The sequence below is a fragment of the Salvelinus sp. IW2-2015 genome, unplaced genomic scaffold, assembly GCF_002910315.2.
Source record: "Salvelinus sp. IW2-2015 unplaced genomic scaffold, ASM291031v2 Un_scaffold16414, whole genome shotgun sequence".
Classification (NCBI taxonomy): domain Eukaryota; kingdom Metazoa; phylum Chordata; class Actinopteri; order Salmoniformes; family Salmonidae; genus Salvelinus; species Salvelinus sp. IW2-2015.
In genome coordinates, this window is record NW_019957575.1 from 147,901 (window position 1) to 168,921 (window position 21,021).

The 21,021-nt window shown below is 42.5% G+C and overlaps 2 protein-coding genes across 2 annotated transcripts; one reads left to right on the plus strand and one right to left on the minus strand.

The window, feature by feature from the left end:
- Positions 1 to 2,518: 2,518 nt before the first annotated feature.
- Positions 2,519 to 7,825, plus strand: LOC112080657 (CDGSH iron-sulfur domain-containing protein 2B). The gene is made up of 3 exons (XM_024146501.2): positions 2,519 to 2,773; positions 6,098 to 6,312; positions 6,794 to 7,825. Exons 1-3 carry the CDS (start codon positions 2,671 to 2,673, stop codon positions 6,881 to 6,883), a joined length of 408 nt encoding a protein of 135 aa, XP_024002269.1. The 5' UTR covers positions 2,519 to 2,670; the 3' UTR covers positions 6,884 to 7,825.
- A 44-nt stretch (positions 7,826 to 7,869) lies between these two features.
- On the minus strand, positions 7,870 to 19,763 carry LOC112080659 (sodium/hydrogen exchanger 9B2-like). Its single transcript, XM_070442654.1, is given in 10 exon segments — positions 7,870 to 11,290; positions 13,691 to 13,874; positions 14,234 to 14,370; positions 14,540 to 14,648; positions 15,197 to 15,225; positions 15,228 to 15,344; positions 17,439 to 17,519; positions 17,522 to 17,611; positions 17,772 to 17,776; positions 19,729 to 19,763. Coding segments are annotated over 10 exon segments (846 nt in total). The 3' UTR covers positions 7,870 to 11,231.
- Positions 19,764 to 21,021: the final 1,258 nt, after the last annotated feature.

Below are 21,021 nucleotides of genomic sequence, written 5' to 3' on the forward strand. Positions count from 1 at the left end.
TGTGATTCTTACACTGAACAAAAATATTAAAGAAACATGAAACAATTTCTACATTTTTTACTGAGTTACAGTTCATATAAATCAATTGAAATGAATTCAGTAGGCCCTAATCTATGGATTTCACATAATATAAGCCATTTAGCAGACACTTTTATCCAATGCGACTTACAGTCATGTATGCATACATTTTAAGTATGGGTGGGAATCAAACCCACACTCCTGGCATAGCAAGCACCATGCTCTACCAACTGAGCTACAGAGGACAACATGACTGGAAATACAGAGAAGCATCTGTTGGTCACAGATATATTTTTTTAAAAGGTAGGGGCGTGGATCAGAAAACCAGTCAGTATCGGGTGTTACCACCATTTGCCTCATGCAGCGCAAAACATCTCCTTCGCATAAGAGTTGATCAGGCTGTTAATTGTGGTCTGTGGAATCGTGTCCCACTCCTCTTCAATGGCTGCACGAAGTCGCTGGAAATTGGCGGGAACTGGAACACCCTGTCGTACACGTTGATCCAGACTATCCCCAACATGCTCAATGGGTGACATGTCTGGTGAGTATACAGGACATGGAAGAAATATGATTTTTTTTCAGCTTCCAGTAACTGTGTACAGATCCTTGAGACATGGGGCTGTGCATTATCATGCTGAAACATGAGATGATGGCGGTGGATGAATGGCACAACAATGGGCCTTAGAATCTCGTCAAGGAATCTCCGTGCATTCAAATTACCATCAATAAAATGCAAATGTGTTCATTGTCTGTAGGTTAAGCCTGCCCATACCATAACCCCACTGCCACCATGGGGCACTCTGTTCACAAAGTTGACATCAGCAAACCGCTCGCCCACACGACGCCATACACGCTGTCTGCCATCTGCCCGGTGCAGTTGAAACTGTGTTAAGAGCACACTTCTCCAGCGTGCCAGTGGCCATCAAAGGTGAGCATTTGCCCACTGAAGTCGGTTACGACGCCAAACTGCAGTCAGATCACAACGCTGGTGAGGGCGACAAGCACGCAGATGAGCTTCCCTGAGACAGTTTCTGACTGTTTGTGCAGAAATTGTGGGTTGTGCAAACCCACAGTTTCATCAGCTGTCTGGGTGGTTGGTGGACATTCCTGCAGTCAACATGCCAATAGCACACTCCCTTAAAACTTGAGACATCTGTGACATTGTGTTGTGTGACAAAACTGCACATTTTAGAGTGGCCTTTTATTATCCCCAGCACAATGATCATGCTCTTTAATCAGCTTGGCAAAGGATAAATGCTCACTAACAGGGATGTAACATTTGGGAGAAATAAGCTTTTTGTAGTTTTGGAATATTTCTGAGATATTGGGACCAAGTCTTTACATGTTATGTTAATATTTTTGTTCACTATATTTGGATTCATAAGGAAGTAAATATAAACTGGAAATGGAAAGTACAACGTGATGCATGCTTTTCCTATGTGTATTTCAATAGTCCTTCCATTCATCAGGAGTGAGGTGAAATAATTTGACAGGGGTAAGCAAATCATCATCCACATTGACTTCACCTCTCCTTGTGTTTTCAGATCAGCTCAGACTGCAGAACAGAGGACACAAGGACAAGCCATTATGTACCATGGAGAGAGAAACAAATATTTTACCGTGAAATAGTTTCAGATTATGAACTATGTCTGAGACATAGATATATGATTTATGTAGCCCCTAAACTTTTAGGTGGATCCCATTTGTAGCCAACTACCCACATTGCACACACACACGCACACACACACCACACACACACACACACACACACACACACCCACAACACACACACACACAACACACACACACACACACACACACACACACACACACACAACACACACACACACACACACACACACGATGACTTGCAAAAGACACTGCATCTCAGTGCAAGAGGCGTCACTGCAGTACCTGGTTCGAATCCAGGCTGCATCACATCCGGCCGTGATTGGGAGTCCCATAGGGCGCCACACAATTGGCCCAGCGTCGTCCGGGTTTGGCCGGGGTAGACCGTCATTGAAAATAAGAATTTGTTCTTAACTGGCTTGCCTAGTTAAATAAAGGTAATATATATATATATATATATATATATACATCCCAGCCTATTTAATTTCCTCTTGAAGTTCTAATCAAACTTTAAAGTATTATTATATGGGTGAAATTATGAGTCAACAAACATTTACACGTTTGCTTAGGAAGGCTGAATGAATCAATGAATCAATGAATGATTGAAGCCAATGCACAAATAAATAACAAATATAATAGAATACAATAGCATACAATAGAATGGAATACAATGTAATTTTTCGCTGAAAACATCGGTAAGATACTTTGCCATACAAACATCACATCGGCCTATGTATCAAACAAAGTAAAGAAATTGGCTACTTTCTCTTTATCTGCGCCATTAGAAACTGTCCAATCAGATGACACCAACTCTACCAACGTTCATTGTTACATGTTTTAGCATCATCTTCCGCAAATGCTTCTATTCACCAACACATCTACGCGTCTTCTCTATTTATTTCTATTGCACGGACAATTTGTACGCAACAGTCAAGACTCGAGCTTCTAAAATAGCGTAATGACGCAAACGGACCTCAGGAAATATCCAGCTCAAACTAAAACCTGTCTATAGTTTCATTCAAGATGGTTTTAGAAACTATTTCAAAGATCATAAAAACCCAGCTTCCAGCCTACCTCAAGAAGTYCCCCCTTCCCGAGACGATCGGAGGATTTGCGAGGTTAACAGGTAAATGTTTGCGATGTTGAAAACAGGAAAGACAAAATATCTTGTCCCCATGCATGCATGCACGCCTACAAGATTAGCCACAATAGTTCGCCAGTTTTAGTGCGGTTTTTCAAAGTTTCTTATAGATTGTCAGGGGGTTCTGTGGGGCTGTAAAAGTGCTAATCCACTAAATATTGAATAAAGTTCCATACTTGGCTCAGGTCAAGTTGATTAAACATTGAAGGGTAACTTAACAGTGCACTACTTTGAGATACATTTACTGTTACAATGTATCAGACTCAGAGTGGAAACGTATTAAGTGTACAGCCAAACAAGTGTTTCGTTTGTATGTAGCACATTTCCTCTCTTGGCTATGGAAGGGAACTAAACCATGTTATTCCAAGCATATGAAACATTAGGCTACAACAAAATAGATGTACAAATTACAATCCAAGTTGATGCTGCTTATACTTTGATATACAGGCTACAGTGATGCGTGTTTTACATACTCCTGTGTGTATGAACAACAATCTCCAAGCTTCAATTGATGGAGTTCATTACTTGACATGAACAAAGTATATGCTATTAGCAGTGATGATTCTTGCTCTCATGGCAGGCAGGCACATTGAGACCAATCAGTCAATGAAGCAAAAGTATGGAGCTTCTGAAATTCACCTAAAAACAGAGAACCAACTATTGGCCTATAATAACACTTTAAGCTGCTTCAAGTGAATTGTTACCAACCAGTCACATGTAGGCTAATAAGACTCACTGGACAGGACTTTCTAAAAGTTCCTTTTGAAACAGCTGCTGATATAAGTTGATGTCATTAAACATTGCATCTACAAACCTTTCCTTTGCCTTAGCTGCAAAACATGAAAAACACTCATAGTATTCCCATAGGGCAGYGTAAATCTAGGACGGTACACTTACTCAATGGAGAACAAATTCCTTACACCTGAACCAGGCTCACACACTAGCCTTTATGAGTAGTTGTGAGAGGGAAAAGGTCTGACGACAGTAACTGTCAGTGTACAACATTGGATAAGTTATGCCTTGAATTKAAGTACAATGACAATCCCACTGTAAATGAGCTATGAGACCTCAGGCGACCACTTAGTTGTTTCAAGCTTTGACAACTTGAAGAAACGCTGAATGCACCCCTATGGAAAGTGTCAGATTTGGGACTTAAAAATAGCCCTAAACTAGTGGCTGGCAGATATCCTTGAGTGTGCAGATGACATGGGTAGGCCGTCATTGTAAATAAGAATTTGTTCTTAACTGACTTGCCTAGTTAAATAAAAGCGTGCTGTTTTTCTAAGGAAAGCAGCAGACATGGGTACTATTTCAAAATCTTTCAAATACTTTGAGTGTTTTCCCCTATTCTGTCTGAATTGCCAGATGGGAGGGGTTTGCAGTTTTGGGACTATTCTATTTGTCCATTAAGCCAGGCAAGCTCAATCAAGCACAGATAGAGTAAAATATTTTAAATTAATTCAAATAGGATTTGAATCCAGGTCTGGAAAGTAGTGGTGGTAAATTATGGTTTCTCCCATTGCCCTGAGATGCTCCATACTGAGGATCATTGACATTGTAAACATTGATTTAATAAGTCTTCAGTAGCAAATCTATAGGAGATGCATAAACATGAAACGACTGGAATTATTGACATGGCACTGGAAGCTCAATTGTTAATTTCATTGCCGTTCGGTGTAGTTTTGAAGTTATAAGCCTGCAGTCAGTAGCATAACTACTGAGGTTTTTCCACCCCTATATTACATTTGTCATGTTAATGTTTTCACTCTCAGGAAAAGATGGGAGTCAAGTAAAAAGTCCCTGCAGGAATCAAAAGATTGTGTTTAGTTAGTCAAAAGACCAATTAGTGGGAAAAAATACAAGGCTGTGTTTACACAGGCAGACCAATTCTGGTATTTGTTTCACTAATTGTTGAGCAATCAGATCAGCTCTGAAAAAAATCTGATGTTAAAAGATTTGATGTGATTGGTCAAAATACCAATAAGTGGAAAAAAGATCAGAATTGGATGCCTGTGTAAACGATGCGTCCGCAGCCAAATTCAGTCTAGCAGCTTCAAGGATGAGCACCTCATTAAATTATTTTGTCCGGATTTGATGGTGTTTTTACATTTGCCTTTTTGAAGTCGAGAAATCTTATAATGAGATGAACATTCTCCCTTTAGGCACCCTTCTTTTTAATCAAAAGCCATTTAATTTAATTGCCATGAGATTTAAATACACAGCCCTCAAAGTTGTCATAGTCAATGGAATACTCCATGGGACATTATCCACTGTTATATTGGCCTCTTGAACTATCAATGGGTAGGCCAGCCTATCAGATACTAAGATGATCTGAGAGTATGAGAGCTGATATAGAATCAGTTTTGCCTTAAGATCTTAATGAATAAGATAATTGACAGGATGGACCTTATCCTCGATCAGCACTTTTTAATATGGGCCCTGATCATGGGTCATTGGGGTGCACAGTGATCCGCATTCCAGCCAGTTGTATTCTGCTAAATGGAGACAGCCTAAAGAGCCCCACAGTGGAGGTGTCTTAATACCCATAAAACCTAGCGKTCAAATAATTATTTAAAACACTTAAAATAAGTGCTGTGTTTTGTGTAGGCTTACCYTGGCGTGACGTTTTGATAACCATCTAAAAAAATMATTCGGACAAGGCGACTTTGATCAATATATTCGGCTGTATTTACTGATTTGAAAATGCTAMTTAGCATCAAAGTAGACATCACGCAAGACTACAAATCCCTGCAAGCTCCTGCACATAATTTCAAGCCTACACCTTTGCTAACAGGTATTGTGTAAAATAATAAATTGCACAAGACAGTTGACAGAATTGAAAGAAATTTAGGCAATTTATTAATTACTCAATTTAGCTAACATTAGACAGTTAATCCAGAGATTTTTTTACCTTTGCCTGAATTCAGCAGTCTCGTCCAGATCATCATGGCAATTGTAGTTCTTTATGATAGCCACATTAGCGTTTCATTTTTGTGGGGTAAATACAGGCAAAAATATTGATAAGTCACCTTGTCTAAGAGATTTACATGGTTACCAAAAACTTCATGCCATGGTCAGCCCTTATTTTAAAAATGAATGGTGTTAAAACGATTGTAACCATTTCCTTGTTTGACCGCTAGGTTTTATGATTCATACTGTGGTACTCTATACATGTTGTGTAATTGTATGACTCTGCTATAACCCCATGTTATGGGAACCGCAGGGGTGGAACAATTGAGGAGATCCAATATCACTCTGTGTTTTACCTGTGCCTGCCTGTGTGTGTGCCTGATTGTGTTTTCTTCCCAGTCCTTGATTGGCTCCGGTTGCTGCCTCTCCTGGGAATCTTGGCCCTGCTGGGCTACCTCACCATCCGGCCCTTCCTGCCCAAGAAGAAGAAGCAGAAGGACAGCCTGATCAACCTGAAGATCCAGAAGGAGAACCCCAAAGTGGTTAACGAGATAGATATTGAGGACTTGAAGAGCACAAATGTCTGCTACTGCCGCTGCTGGCGCTCCAAAACGGTAAATTAGACTAGAGGGAGAGTTGGATGGTTATTGCTAACACTATACCTTCTTAGTAATTTCAGGGCCCATATTCAAAGTCTCTCAGGAGTGCTGAGGATCAATACTGCCTGATAGATCATAATGAAGAAGATTATCTGGACAGGGGGAACCTAATCTTAGATCGCAGTACTACTCTGAGACGCTTTTTGAATAAAGGCCCTGATCAGCCTTCATGCGTCAGTGCCAAGGGAATGGGGGGGTAGTTGGCTTGAGATTGGTTTTAGATGCAAAGACTTATAGCAATAGCTAGTGGTCTTCTAACCGTAGCAATTTATGCAGATATCAACAGTTTCTTTTTCCATTCTCACTGTCTTGAGGCCAAAGGGAAGCATATGACTGTTAATAAATGGTCAACTATGGGGGGGCTCAAGTTAGCCTATCTATAAGCAATGCCTCATACTGTACGTATCATCTAATATTAAGTTGTTTCCTGTTGCAGTTTCCTGTTTGTGACAAATCACACATAAAGCACAATGAGTTGACTGGAGACAACGTGGGGCCTCTCATACTCAAGAAGAAGATATTATAATCCATCTTTAACACTGAGGGAGCCGCCATCTTCACTCCCTCCTGTCTTTAGTTCTTTAAAGAAAATGTATTTTAGGGCATGGCCTTTTGCACTCTCCCAAATTGTCTTTTGTTTTGGTAAAAAAAAGATGGCGCATACTTTGCTTTTGGCAGTGATATGCTGTAGAAATGTTGGTGGCACGTTAACTCAAAGATTTTACCATCAACACTTTTGTAAATCTTATTTATTTCAACTTGCCAATAATGGGCATTAGAGGTTATACCACAGAGTAGCATAAAACCTTTCAAACTATCACCACTCCCTCTTGTCTCTTTCTGAGAACCTTTTGTACAGTGGCCATTTTCCAGTCTGGCTAGTAGCTCTTGTTAGAAACAGTTAACCTTGGTCTCCTTGGTAGCACCGCTCGGTTTCAAACTATTGGGATCACATTGAGGGTAATTTGAACTTAAGTCATAATTGCAATCAGGGTAGCAACTTGCTATTTAGGGTAGTAGTATATTTTGTTCAGTTGAAAAAATATATATACTTAGCCTTTTCAGTCTCCGAACTACTGTAAGCTTGAAGTCGTTCACTTGCATACAAACAAACGTATTTGTTTTCTCTTTGTTCATAGCCTTAATTCTGTGTTCATACTGTTGTGTATTCAATCTGACGATCTTAAGACATCTCAATTTCACAAAACTCCTCCACTCAACAATGAACCCTTGTTTTTCTACAAATATTTAAGCAATTCAATTCTTTTGCCTTTACAGTATCAAACATGTCCGTTGTCTGTCTGACTTTGCATTAAAACTGAATGTATTGCAAATATTTCTTAATTCATTCATCAACATGAGATTTGAAGGTATCTGATCCTTATGTTAAATACCAATCCAGTTTTCCTGGGATTTAGGCAAACTGTGCCCGCCTGTGGACTTTTGTAAAAAATAAAAGTTGACCTGAGTTACTTTGTTTTTGTCAAATGGCAAGAAAGAAAGAAACAGGCCTTGAAGTTTTGGGAACTGATTTACAATCATTTGACACACATTTTCCATGAGTTTGTTTGCACAAAAATGTTGCCAACTATTGGGTGGTGTTCATATTCCAACATAACCTAAGGACACCAGCAGGACCAGTTACTGTTTGCTTTCCATTCCAAAACCTTGACGCTAGGACCCGACCTGTGCTTTTTGATGGTGATCGAAACATCTGACCCATTATAATATCACCACGTTAAAGATAAGAACTTTGCTCACCTCTTAACACAAAACAAAAGCATCATTACAATACAAGTAGCATCTACGCTGAGTGTTAAACATTAAGGACACCTGCCCCTTCCATAAGACTGACCAGGTGAAAGCTATGATCCCTTATTGACATCACTTGTTAAATCCACTTCAATTAGTGTACTGTAGATAAAGGGAAGACAAGTTAAATGATTTTTAAGCCTTGACATGGATTGTGTATACAGTGCATTCAGAAGGTATTCAGATCCTGTAACATTTTGTTACGTTACAGCCTTAAATTTATACAATTGTTCACCCCCCCTCAATCTACACACAATACCCCACAGTGACAAAGCAAAAACAGATTTTTAGATTCTCACATTTACATAAGTATTCAGATCCTTTACTCAGTACTTTGTTGAAGCACCTTTGGCAGTGATTACATCCTCAAGTCTTCTTGGGTATGATGCTACAAGCTTGGCACACCTGTATTTGGGGAGTTTCTCCCATGCTTCTTTGCAGATCCTCTCAAGTCTTGTCAGGTTGGATGGGGAGCGTCCCTTCACAGCTATTTTCAGGTCTCTCCAGAGATGTTCGATCGGGTTCAAGTCACAGCTCTGGCTGGGCCACTCAAGAACATTCAGAGACTTGTCCTGAAGCCACTCCTGCGTTGTCTTGGCAGTGTGCTTGGGGTCATTGTCCTGTTGGAAGGTGAACCGTCGCCCCAGAATGTGGTCCTGAGCGCTCTTGGAGCAGGTTTTCATCAAGGATCTCTGTACTTTGCTCTGTTCATTTTTCCCTCGATTCTGACTAGTCTCCCAGTCCCTGCCGCTGAAAAACATACCCACAACATGCTGCCACCACCATGCTTCACCGTAAGGATGGTGCCGGGCTCCCTCCAGATGTGACGCTTGTTATTCAGGCCAAATAGTAAAAGGTTGGTTTCATCAGACCAGACAATCTTGTTTCTCATGGTTTGAGAGTTCTTTAGGTGTCTTTTGGCAAACTCCAAGCGGGCTGTCATGTGCCTTTTACTGAGGTGTGGCTTCCATCTGGCCACTCCACCATAAAGGCCTGATTGGTGGAGTGCTGCAGAGATGGTTGTCCTTCTGGAAGGTTCTCCCATCTCCACAGAGCTCTGTCAGAGTCACCATCAGGTTCTTGGTCGCTTCCCTGACCAAGGCCCTTCTCCCCCGACTGCTCAGTTTGGCCAGGCGGCTAGCTTTAGGAAGTCTTGGTGGATCCAAACTTCTTCCATTTAAAAATGATGGAGGCCACTGTGTTCTTGGGGACCCTCAATGCTGCAGACATTTTTTGGTACCGTTCCCCAGATCTGTGCCTCGACACAATCCTGTTTTGGCGCTTCAACCTCATGGCTTGGTTTTTGCTCTGACATGCACTGTCAACTGTGGGACCTTATATAGACAAGTGAGTGCCTTTACAAATCATGTAAAATCAATTGTATTTACCACAGGTGGACTCCAATCTTGTTGTAGAACACCTCAAGGATGATCAATGGAAACAGGATGCACCTTAGCTCAATTTCAAGCCTCATAGCAAAGGGTCTGAATACTTTGCAAATACACTGTATGTGCCCTTCAGAGGGTGAATGGGCAAGGCAAAATATTTAATTGCCTTTGAAAATTGTATGGCACCGGTTTGTGTCAAGAACTGCAACACTGTTGGGTTTTTCATGCTGAAGAGTTTCTCCGTGTGTATCAAGAATGGTCCACCACCCAAAGGACATCGAGCCAACTTGACAACTGTAGGAAGTATTGGAGTCAACATGGGCCAGCATCCCTGTAGAACACTTTGACACCCTGTAGAGTCCATGCCCAGACAAATTGCGGCTGTTCCGAGGGCAAAAGGGCTGCAACTCAATATTAGGAAGGTGTCCTTAATGTTTTCTTAGTGTCAAAATACTACAACTTTTGTTAAAGGGCCAGTGCTGACGTTTCTATCAATATCAAATCATTTCTGGGTATAATATTCCAGTTGAGCTAGACCTCCAGTATATACGCAATCTGGAGCAAATTATAATGGAATTAGTTTAACAGAAAATGTGCATTGATCTCAGAAAATACATTTTTTACAATTTAACAGTTCAAGTTTCAAAAGTTAAAACAGGACTCTTAAATGGTATGATAAATTACTACTGAAAAACCTAAAGGGATCCGTTCAAGAGTCCATACAAACGTAACAAAAGTATCTCTAAATCAACTGCACAATTAACTCTTTATGGAATCAAAATCATAAATACTGAATAAGAATAATAAAAAAACACCATAAAATGAATAGAACAAAAAAACAGACTGTTTGGCAGTCTTTTCTTATAAACAGATTTTACAGTGTGATGCTATTATCTGAGCCAGACTGATTTTGCATGAAAGACCCCTGTCATAAATATATCTTAGCTAGGGGCCCATATTGCTCATGTTYTTTGACATCATTCGGTCACATTTAGTGCACAACATGATTTGAATATTGCTCAAATGGAAACGTACAATAAATAAAATTGTCTTGCCTTCGCCCTGAGTCTAGCTAGCAACAACCATCCACCGCTAATAATACATTACATTCACACAGAATACAACATCAGCAGCTGGTAAATAATTGATGCGTAAGGCCTAAGGACAAAAAATAAATGCTGTGAAGGCGTACATACAGTGTATGACTGTATGATAATGAACACACAATATGCCATGTCAAAAACATTTACTTCTAGTGGCTCAGCTCATCGAACCACTTTTAATGATAGGGTATCATTTTAGTAGTAGCATTACTGAATTTTCAGTATAGCGAAATTAACGTTACAGTATAGTGCATAATGCTTGGATATAGTGGCTTGTTGGTTGAGTGGCAGCTGTAGTTCGAGGCCTGGAAACTACCCTCGGGGGGGGGAGATATAAATAAACACTGCAGGATGTCAAACACACCAAGGACAGATACACAGATGAGAGACCCCACTGTCCGAAAGGCAATATCCTGGGTGTCACCAGTCTGAAATAGGAACCATATTCTCTAAACAGTACTTTAAAGAGAATAGGGTGCCATTTTTGATGCACGCTTGAAGTGCCCCCATTTCCCTACGATCCATCCATGTCATATCCTCCTTGGTGAAGTGTACTTCCTGGTTCCCGCCATCAGAGGGTACTCTCGTAGGTGATTGGGGTCTCGATTATAGTTCCGCTTTGCTCCCGCTCTGCATATCCAAGGAAAAAGGGTAGAAAATAATGATTTTTTTAAAAATCGCCTTTGCAGTGTGTGTGTGCGTGCATGCTTGCATGTGTGTGCGAAGAAACTGAAGTGCCTCCATGTGAGTATAAACTAAATAAGACGATTGGCAAATGGTCAATAAGGAAAATGTCTCAGCGAGTGTCAGTCTGAGACACAGTGATGGGCAGGTAACACGTTGTACCAGGAACACAGTGTAGTCAAAGACAAAGATCTCCCTCCAAACCTGAAGAGCAACCACCATTGTGCGGTGACAGGGCTGAGACGAAACACGAGGCAGGAAACAAAGACTACCTGAAGCCACGATGCAAATCATTCTCCAATCCACAGCTTCTCTTTATTAGCCTGAGATCCTGACTGACACGCTCTGTTTCGCCACTGTCAACAATGTTAAAACAAAGCATATCAGTTTGGATCCAGGCTTTTTTGAATAAAGATCATCTCAGTCATAAAGGGACACTGCTTTTCATGAACACGCTTCCTTCCCTATGCTGTGTGGACAAAGCTATGACAAGCTGGTTTTAAAAAAGCACAATTGAGTATAATAGGAGTGGAGGTTAAAACCATAATGGGGTGTATAAGGTCACCGTTTACAGTGCCTTGCAAAAGTATTCACACCCCCCTTCGCGTTTTTCCTATTTGTTGCATTACAACCTGTAATTTAAATAGATTTTTATTTGGACGTCATATAATGGACACACACAAAATAGTCCAAATTGGTGAAGTGAAATTAAGAAAAAAAATATCTAAAAGTTAAACTAAAAAAATGTATGGAAAAATGCCACGTGGATATGTATTCACCCCTTTGCTATGAGGCTCCTAAATAAGATCTGGTGCAACCAATTACCTTCAGATGTCACATAATTAGTTAAATAAAGTCCATGTGTGCGATCTAAGTATCATATATATATATATATATATACATACATATAACACACACAACACACCTGTTCTGAAAAGCCCCAGAGTCTGCAATACCACTAAGCAAGCAGCACCATGAAGACCAAGGACCTCTCCAAACAGGTCAGGGACAAAGTTGTGGAAAAGTACAGATCAGTGTTGGGTTATAAAAAAATATCCGAAACTTTGAACATCCCACGAAGCACCATTAAATCCATTATTTAAAAAATTGAAAGAATATGGCACCACAACAAACCTGCCAAGAGAGGGCCGCTCACCAAAACTCACGGACCAGGCAAGGAGGCATTCACCAGAGAGGTAAAAAAGAGACCAAAGATAACCCTGAAGGAGCTGCAAAGCTCCACAGCAGAGATTGGAGTATCTGTCCATAGGACCACTTTAAGCAATACACTCCACAGAGCTGGGCTTTACGGAAGAGTGTCCAAGCAAACATGTTTGGTGCTCACCAAAGGCATGGGGAGACTCCCCAAACATATGGAAGAAGGTACTCTAGTCAGACGAGACTAAAATTGAGCTTTTTGGCCATCATGGAAAACGCTATGTCTAGCGCAAACCCAAAACCTCTCATCACCCTGAGAACACCATCCCCACAGTGAAGCATGGTGGTGGCGGCAGCATCATGCTATGGGGATGTTTTTCATTGGCAGGGACTGGGAAACTGGTCAGAATTGAAGGAATGATGGATGGCGCTAAATACAGGGAAATTCTTGAGGGAAACCTRTTTCAGTCTTCCAGAGATTTGAGACTGGGACAGAGGTTCACCTTCCAGCAGGACAATGACCCTAAGCATACTGCTAAAGTGGTTTAGGGGAAACAATTAAATGTCTTGAAATGGCCTAGGTCAAAGCTCAGACCTCAATCCAATTGAGAATCTGTGGTATGACTTAAAGATTGCTGTACATCAGCAGAACCCATCCAACTTGAAGGAGCTGGATCAGTTTTGCCTTGAAGAATGGGCAAAAATCCCAGTAGCTAGATGTGCCAAGCTTATAGAGACGTACCCCCAAGAGACTTGCAGCTGTAATTGCTGCAAAAGGTGGCTCTATAAAGTATTGACTTTGGGGGGGGTGAATAGTTATGCACACTCAAGTTCAGTTTTTTTGTCTTATTTCTTGTTTGTTTCACAATAAAAAATATTTAGCAAATTCAAAGTGGTAGGCATGTCGTGTAAATCAAATGATACAAACCCCCTAAAAATCTATTTTAATTCCAGGTTGTAAGGCAACAAAATAGGAAAAATGCCAAGTGGGGTGAATACTTTCGCAAGCCACTGTACATCATGTGGGGATAACAGCTGTCACTCAAGCTAGGTTAGTAGTAGGTGTGTTTTTTTTTGGGTGTTTCTATTTCAAAAGCGATGGAGAGGCAGTCCTTCCTGTTGCTGTGTGCTTCTGTCTGTGCATTTATGCAGACAGTGTGTTTGCACATTCTGTGTGTGCGTCCTCACCCCAGGCAGCGTTCTTTGGTTTCTGCAGCAGGCGAGGTCCTGTGAGTCCTATGACCAGGGCCCCTACGGGGGCGGTGAGCAGGATGGAGAGCACAGCCACTGTCAGCACGTCCATGCCGTACTTCTCCAGCTCCTTATCCTCCTTGGTGCGGGCCATGTCCAGCGCTGTGGAGCCGATGGCCGCCTGGGGAGAGAAGAGGTGGGGAGGAGATCGACACATTGGCCACGTCACCCTCAACATTGTGAGAGCTGGAACTCTGTCATAAAGTTAAAATAACGCAGACATAGGTAATAATACGTGTTGCATGTCACGCAATCACTAGTTAGAATATTCAAATGTTATGATTATTTTGCTTGTTAAGCCTTTTTTTGTGTGAAGCAAATTTCACCCCTTGGATCCTGTTTTGTATGCTTATTGGATACGGCAAAATGGAGAGGAGAGAGAATGTTGAAAGAGCAGTAAGCTGGCAGAGGTACATGTGCTCCAGAGGCAGGGGTTTAGACCACTCCAGGCCACCTTAGTTTCTATTTAACATTAAGTACCTGTACAGTGGCTTTGGGTAGCCAGGCCAGAGCGATGAAGAGCTTCTCTTTGAAGTTGAAGCCGGCACACAGCACACAAACGAAGGTGAAGAGAATACGCACCAGCAGACCAATGGCCAGAGAGCCTATGCCCAGGCCTGGTGGGACAGAGAAGGGGGTTGAATGATAAACACTTTATTCAAGTTAAAGTAGGAAAACATATGGAAAAACGACCCTAATAGATTATCTCCAAAGAGCGGGGTATAAATGTATATGTAGTGTGTGTTCTTACTGACTGTGTGTTTGTGTGTGTGTTTGTGTTCTCACCGACAGTGTTTTTGTCCAGCTCTGAAATTTGGATCTCGGCCCCGATCAAGCCGAAGAGCAGTGGCTGGAACACCTCCCAGGCAATATCCACTATGTCCTCCACAGGGACCTGCACACACACCGAGACAGACACACACACACACACACACACACACACACACACACACACACGTTACGGTTTCTCAAATTACTGACGCTTTCAAATACAATTTGTGAAAGTAGAGCAAATGGAGGGGTTTGAGCGGCGCCATCAAGACAAGCGATAGAAACATTAAAAACCACCTACGACACAAAGCAGACGACAGAGAAGAGTTCAGCAAACACCAAGACTTCACAACTCTGTTACTCTACTGGAGAATCTGCCTCCCATAGAGACAATACGAGATGTGACTCTGTGACTGTACATTTGGGGCCTCTATCCTGACTGGAAAAGTCCTAATGTGTGTTAAGACAGCAGTTTTGCGCACTGGAACGTTAAAGTTGTCCAGCTGCTATCCAATGTTTTAGTTTAGCCCAGTGTGATGGAGGTAAAGGCTCGGGGGCATTTGGGTGAGAGAGTAAGTGCCTAGCTAGAAGATGCACGATACGGGGGGTTGAGTGAGTGGTCGGACGGGATGGGGTCGTTGTGTGTGTGTGTGTGTGTGTGTGGTGACTGACCTTTGACCTTCTCCAGCCCAGGCTGGCAGGAAGGCGAGGACCAGGGTGCAGAGGCCCCCCGAGCCGGGGAATCCGGCCACGTTGCTGCCGAACACGGCAAACACCGACATGCCCAGCAGCAGAATGAGCGCTTCATCACTACGTTGTCCTACAGGAGAAATAGTGAGAGAGAGAAGGAAGTATTACGAAACGTTTTCCAAACAATAACTATGTCCCTGGAGTAACATTACTGAGAAAGGGAAACGCTACTGAGAAAACTGAGCTCCGTTATAGGTCAACTCCACAGGCCAGTTTCTAGACCTGGACTACGCCTACTCCTAGACTAAAAGCTCTCTATTGCCCTTCCACACCTGGACAAAAGGAACAGCTATGTGAGAATGCTATTCATTGACTACAGCTCAGCGTTCACACCATAGTGCACTCAAAGCTCATCAGTAAGCTAAGGACCCTGGACTAAACATCTCCCCTGCAACTGGATCCTGGACTTCCTGACGGGCCACCCCCAGGTGGTAAGGGTAGGGAACAACACATCCTCCACGCTGATCCTCAACAGGGTGCCCCTCAGGGGTGCGTGCTCAGTCCCCTCCTGTACTCCCTTGTTCACTCATGACTGCACGGCCAGCAACACCATCATTATTTGCTGATGACACAACAGTGGTAGGCCTGATCACCGACAACGACGAGACAGCCTATAGGGAGGTCAGAGACCTGGCCATGTGGTGCCAGGACAACAACCTCTCCCTCAACGTGATCAAGACAAAGGAGATGATTGTGGACTACAGGAAAAAGGAGGACCGAGCACGCCCCCATTCTCATCGGCGGGACTGAAGTGGAGCAGGTTGTAGTTTCAAGTTCCTTGGTGTCCACATCACCACAACAAAACATGTCCAAGCACACCAACACGTCATGAAGGGGCATGACAAAGCCTATTCCCCCTCAGGAGACTGAAAAGACTTGGCATGGGTCCTCAGATCTTCAAAGGTTATTCAGCTGCACCATCGAGCGCATCCTGACGTGTTGCATCACTGCTGGTATGGCAACTGCTCGGCCTCCGAACGCAAGGCACTACAGAGGTAGTGCGTACGGCCCAGTTACATCACTTGGTCCAAGCTTTCTGCCATCCAGAACCTCTATACCATGCGGTGTCACCCTAGTCATAGACTGTTCTCTCTGCTACCACGTGGCAAGCGGTACCGGAGCGCCATGTCTAGGTCAAAGAGGCTTCTAAACAGCTTCTACCCCCAAACCATAAGACTCCTGAACATATAGTCAAATAGGCTACCCAGACTATTTGCATTGCCCCTCCCCCCCATTTACACTGCTGCTACTCTCTTATTATCTATGCATAGTCACTTTAATGACTCTACCTACATATTACCCCGCACATTGAATCTGTACGGTACCCCCTGTATATAGCCTTGCTATTGTTATTTTTGCTGCTCTTTAATTATTTGTTCATTTATTTTATTTTGGAGGGTATTTCTTTAAACTGCATTGTTGGTTAAAGGCTTATAAGTAAGCATTTCACTGTAAGGTCTACTACACCTGTTGTATTTGGCACATGTGACTAATAAACATTTGACATTTGAAAGCTAAGTCCTTTCAATGGTGATTCGTACCTGGTCTTTGCTGGAAAGTAGCTCAACAGAAGTCCCAGGTACCCCAGCTACATTCCCCCTCCCACCTCCAGTATACCTCTCAGCAGGTTGTTACCACATGAGCTGCAGAGGGAGACACAGCACAACATATGAAATTAATATCAAAACAGACTGGATCGTCCCAAATCGCACCCTGTTACTTTTGACCAGAGTCCTATGTGGTTCCTGGTCAAAAGTAGTTCACTATATAGGAAGAGGATACCATTTAGGACACAGAAGCAAGCAGGAGTCAATAATAAAAAGCATGCAATACACAAGGGAGACACAGGAACAGCAGGACACATGCAGTTTGCTCTACTAATGGTCCTGTGGCTCAGTTGGTAGAGCATGGCGCTTGCAACAACAGGGTTCGTAGGTTCGATTCCCGAGTGTGAGGGTGTCATCTATTGGATCCAGGACAGATTGCACGAAGATTTCTATTAATGCTGCAACAAAAACAGATACGTTCTATTCTTTTTTTCTAGTGGTCTCCTCTCATCATTCGCTCAGAGCAGAGGCACAGATCAAAACCTCTCTCCTGATTGGCTTAAAGCAGAAGAAACAGAAGAACAGATCAACATGCTCCCGACTGATTGGATTCCTACCGGTGGCGAAGGCCATGCCCATGCAGGTGGTGAAGCCGGTGATGGCCAGGATGTCGTCGAAGCTGCCGGCAGCCATGAGGAGGTAGGGATGCCCTGCTCCAAGCCGTAGCCATCCTTCTGCAGCAGCAGCATGGAGGGAACCACCACGCCGGGGACACGGCTCAGCACAAAATCTACAAGAGACGGGAGAGCCAAAGTGAGGGTTAATCATCATAATATCATATTCATCAGTTTGGTGTGCCCGGCTGAAGAGCGACCCCCGAAAGAAACAACCTGCAAAATATACTGATAATAATATTGTCATATGACCATTTAGCAGATAGCCGTACAAACCAAACCTACAGGAGAGGAGACACACGATGAGAGTTCATCATATAATATGTCCCTGTAGAAGATGCTTTCAAAGGCCTATAAAAGCACTTTGTGAGCAACTGCTGATGTTAAATAAAAATAGTGCATTTGATTGATTAATTTGAAGACATCGCAAACCATGAAGAGACAGGGGAGGGGTTATGGGGGATAATACAATTAGTATAGACAAAGTGTTTAATGATGCAGCTTTACTAATAGGAATCTGTTTGAGATATACACTATACATACAAAAGTATGTTGACATCCCTTCAAATTAGTGGATTTGTCTACTTCAGCCACAATCAATGCTGTATAAAAGTGAACAGAGCCATGCAATCCCCATAGAGATAACATTGGCAGCAAGATGGCCTTACTGAAGAGCTCAGTGAACCTTTCAAAGTGGCAGTTCGTCAAATTTCTGCACTGCTAGAGCTGCCCCGGGTAACTGTAAGTGCTGTTATTGTGAAGTGGAAATGTCTAGGAGCAACAACGGCTCAGCCGTGAAGTGGTAGACCACACAAGCTCACAGAACAGGACCGCTGAAGCGCTTAGTGCGGAAAAATCATCTGTCCTCGGTTGCAACCCTCACTACCGAGTTCCAAACTGCCTCTGGAAGCAACATCAGCACAAGAACTGTTCGTCGGCAGCTTCATGAAAAGGGTTTCCATGGCCGAGCAGCTGCACACAAGCCTAAGATTACCTTAAAGCAATACCAAGCGTCGGCTGGAGTGGTGTAAAGCTCGCCGCCATTGGACTCTGTAGCAGTGGAAACTCGTTCTCTGGAGCGATGAATAACACTTCACCATCTGGCAGTCCAAAGGACAAATCTGGGTTTGGCGGAAGCCAGGAGAATGCTACCTGCCCCAATGAATAGTGCCAACTGTAAAGTTTGGTGGAGGAGGAATAATGTCTGGGGTTGTTTTTCATGGTTCGGGCTAGGCCCCTTAGTTTCAGTAGGGAAATCTTAACACTATAGCATACAATGATATTCTAGATGATTCTGTGCTTCCCTGTTTCAGCATGACAATGCCCCGTGCACAAAGCGATGTCCATACAGAAATGGTTTGTCGAGATCGGTGTGGAAGAACTTGACTGACCTGCAGAGCCCTGACCTCAACACATTCAAACACCTTTGGTACGTATTGGAACACTGACTGCGAGCCAGGCCTAATCGCCCAACATCAGTGCCCAACCTCACTAATGCTCGTGCCTGAATGGAAGCATGTCCCGGCAGCAATGTTCCAATATCTAGTTGAAAGCCTCCCCAGAAGAGTGGAGGCTGTTATAGCAGCAAAGGGGGGACAAACTCCATATTGATGCCCATGATTTTGGAATGAGATGTTCCAAAATTACTTTTGGTAATGTAGGAGGGTAGGGTAGTGTATTTAGAGGGATGGATGAATAGAACAATGGATAGATCAGAGTGAGAGACAGTAAGAGTGGAGAGGACAAGAGAGAGAGCAAGAGGAGAGAGGATGATAGAAATAGAGAAGACAAGAGATGGAAAGCAAAAGAGGGAGAGAGCGAGAAAGAGAGAGCAAGGGGCTAAGAATCAGAGGATGAAATGAAAATGTATAAAGGCTGGGTATCCAATCCTACTCCTGGAGAGCTACCCTCCTGGAGGTTTTCGCTCCAACCCCAGTTGGAACTAACCTGGTTCACCTTATCAACCAGCTCATTATTAGAATCAGGTGCGCTAGATTAAGGTTGGAGTGAAAACCTACAGGACAGTAGCTCTCCAGGAACAGGGTTGGAGAGCCCTGGTATAAAGTATACTTCAAGTGTTCATGGTGAGTTACAGTAGCTGCCAAATATTCTACACCGGTCTAAATGGAATGCAAGTGGTGTTAGGTAGACCTTTAGTTTTACAAATGCGTCGGGAGGCTGCAGAATAATAAGTGGAATTTAGACGACCGACCGACAGACAGAGAGAGTTTACCCTAGGATGAATCCCCAGATCCAGGGCAGGCCCATGAGGAAGTGGGAGNCTTCTGTCGTCAAGATTTGGCTTGCACTGCAATTATGTTTTCCAAACGCACAATCTCACTTCTGCATCCAGAGAACTTCAGCCTGGAGAATTCCTGCGGGAGCTCACTTGCCTTGGCTGTTTGGTTCTGTGCACTTTCAAAAATGCAAAAGGTAAACGAATAGAAAAGGGAAACACCTTCAACAGCACAGTGCTTCAGATAGTACTGTCAGAGCCCCTTCACCTTCCACATTATGTTACGTTACAGCCTTATTCTAAAATGATATAAATATTTTCCCCTCATCAATCTCACACAATACCCCAATAATGACCAAAAAAATAAACAAAGTTTTAGATTTTTTGCAAATTATTACAAATAAATAGAAATCACCTTATTACATAAGTATTCAGCCCTTTGTTATGCTATCAGGTGCATCCTTTCCATGATCATCCCTGAATTTTCTACAACTTATGGATCCACAGTGGTAAATCATTTTGATTGGACATGAATTTGGAGAGGCAACACCAGTCTATATAAGAATCACAGTGCAGTTGACAGTGCATTTCAAGAGCAAAAAACCACCATGATGTAAAATAAGTTCCGTAAGCTCCAGACATACTCAAAATCAAAATCAAAGTTATTTGTCACATACACATGGTTAGCAGATGTTAATCGAGTGTAGCAAATGCTTGTGCTTTCTAGTCCGGACAACTGCAGAATACATACCAACAGTCAATCCTAACCTCCCAACAATTCCAACACTAACTACCTTATACACACAAGTGTAAAGGATAAAAATATGACATAAGCATATAATATGAATGATGTGAGTACGAACGGCATAGGCAATGCAGAGATGGGTAATAGACGTCATATATACAATGAATGGAGTAATGGTAGTGTATTTAAACATAAAGTGGCAAAGTTAAAGTGGCTAGATGAACATGTATTACATACCGATGCAACATGCAGTAGATGTATGAGTACAAGTATAACAGTAATGAGATGAGTAATGTAGGTATGATAACATATATTAATGTGGCATTGTTTGAAAAGTGGCTAGTGACCATTTTTACATAATTTCATCAATTCCCATTATTAAAGTGCTGGAAGTTGAGTCAGTATCCAACAGGATTTGTCCAGGCCACAGATCTGAGGAACGTACCAAAACATTTTCTGTAACATGTGGAGGTCCCCAACCTGACAGAGCTGAGAGGATCTCAGACAAGAATGAGAAACTCCCCAAATACAGATGTACCAAGCTG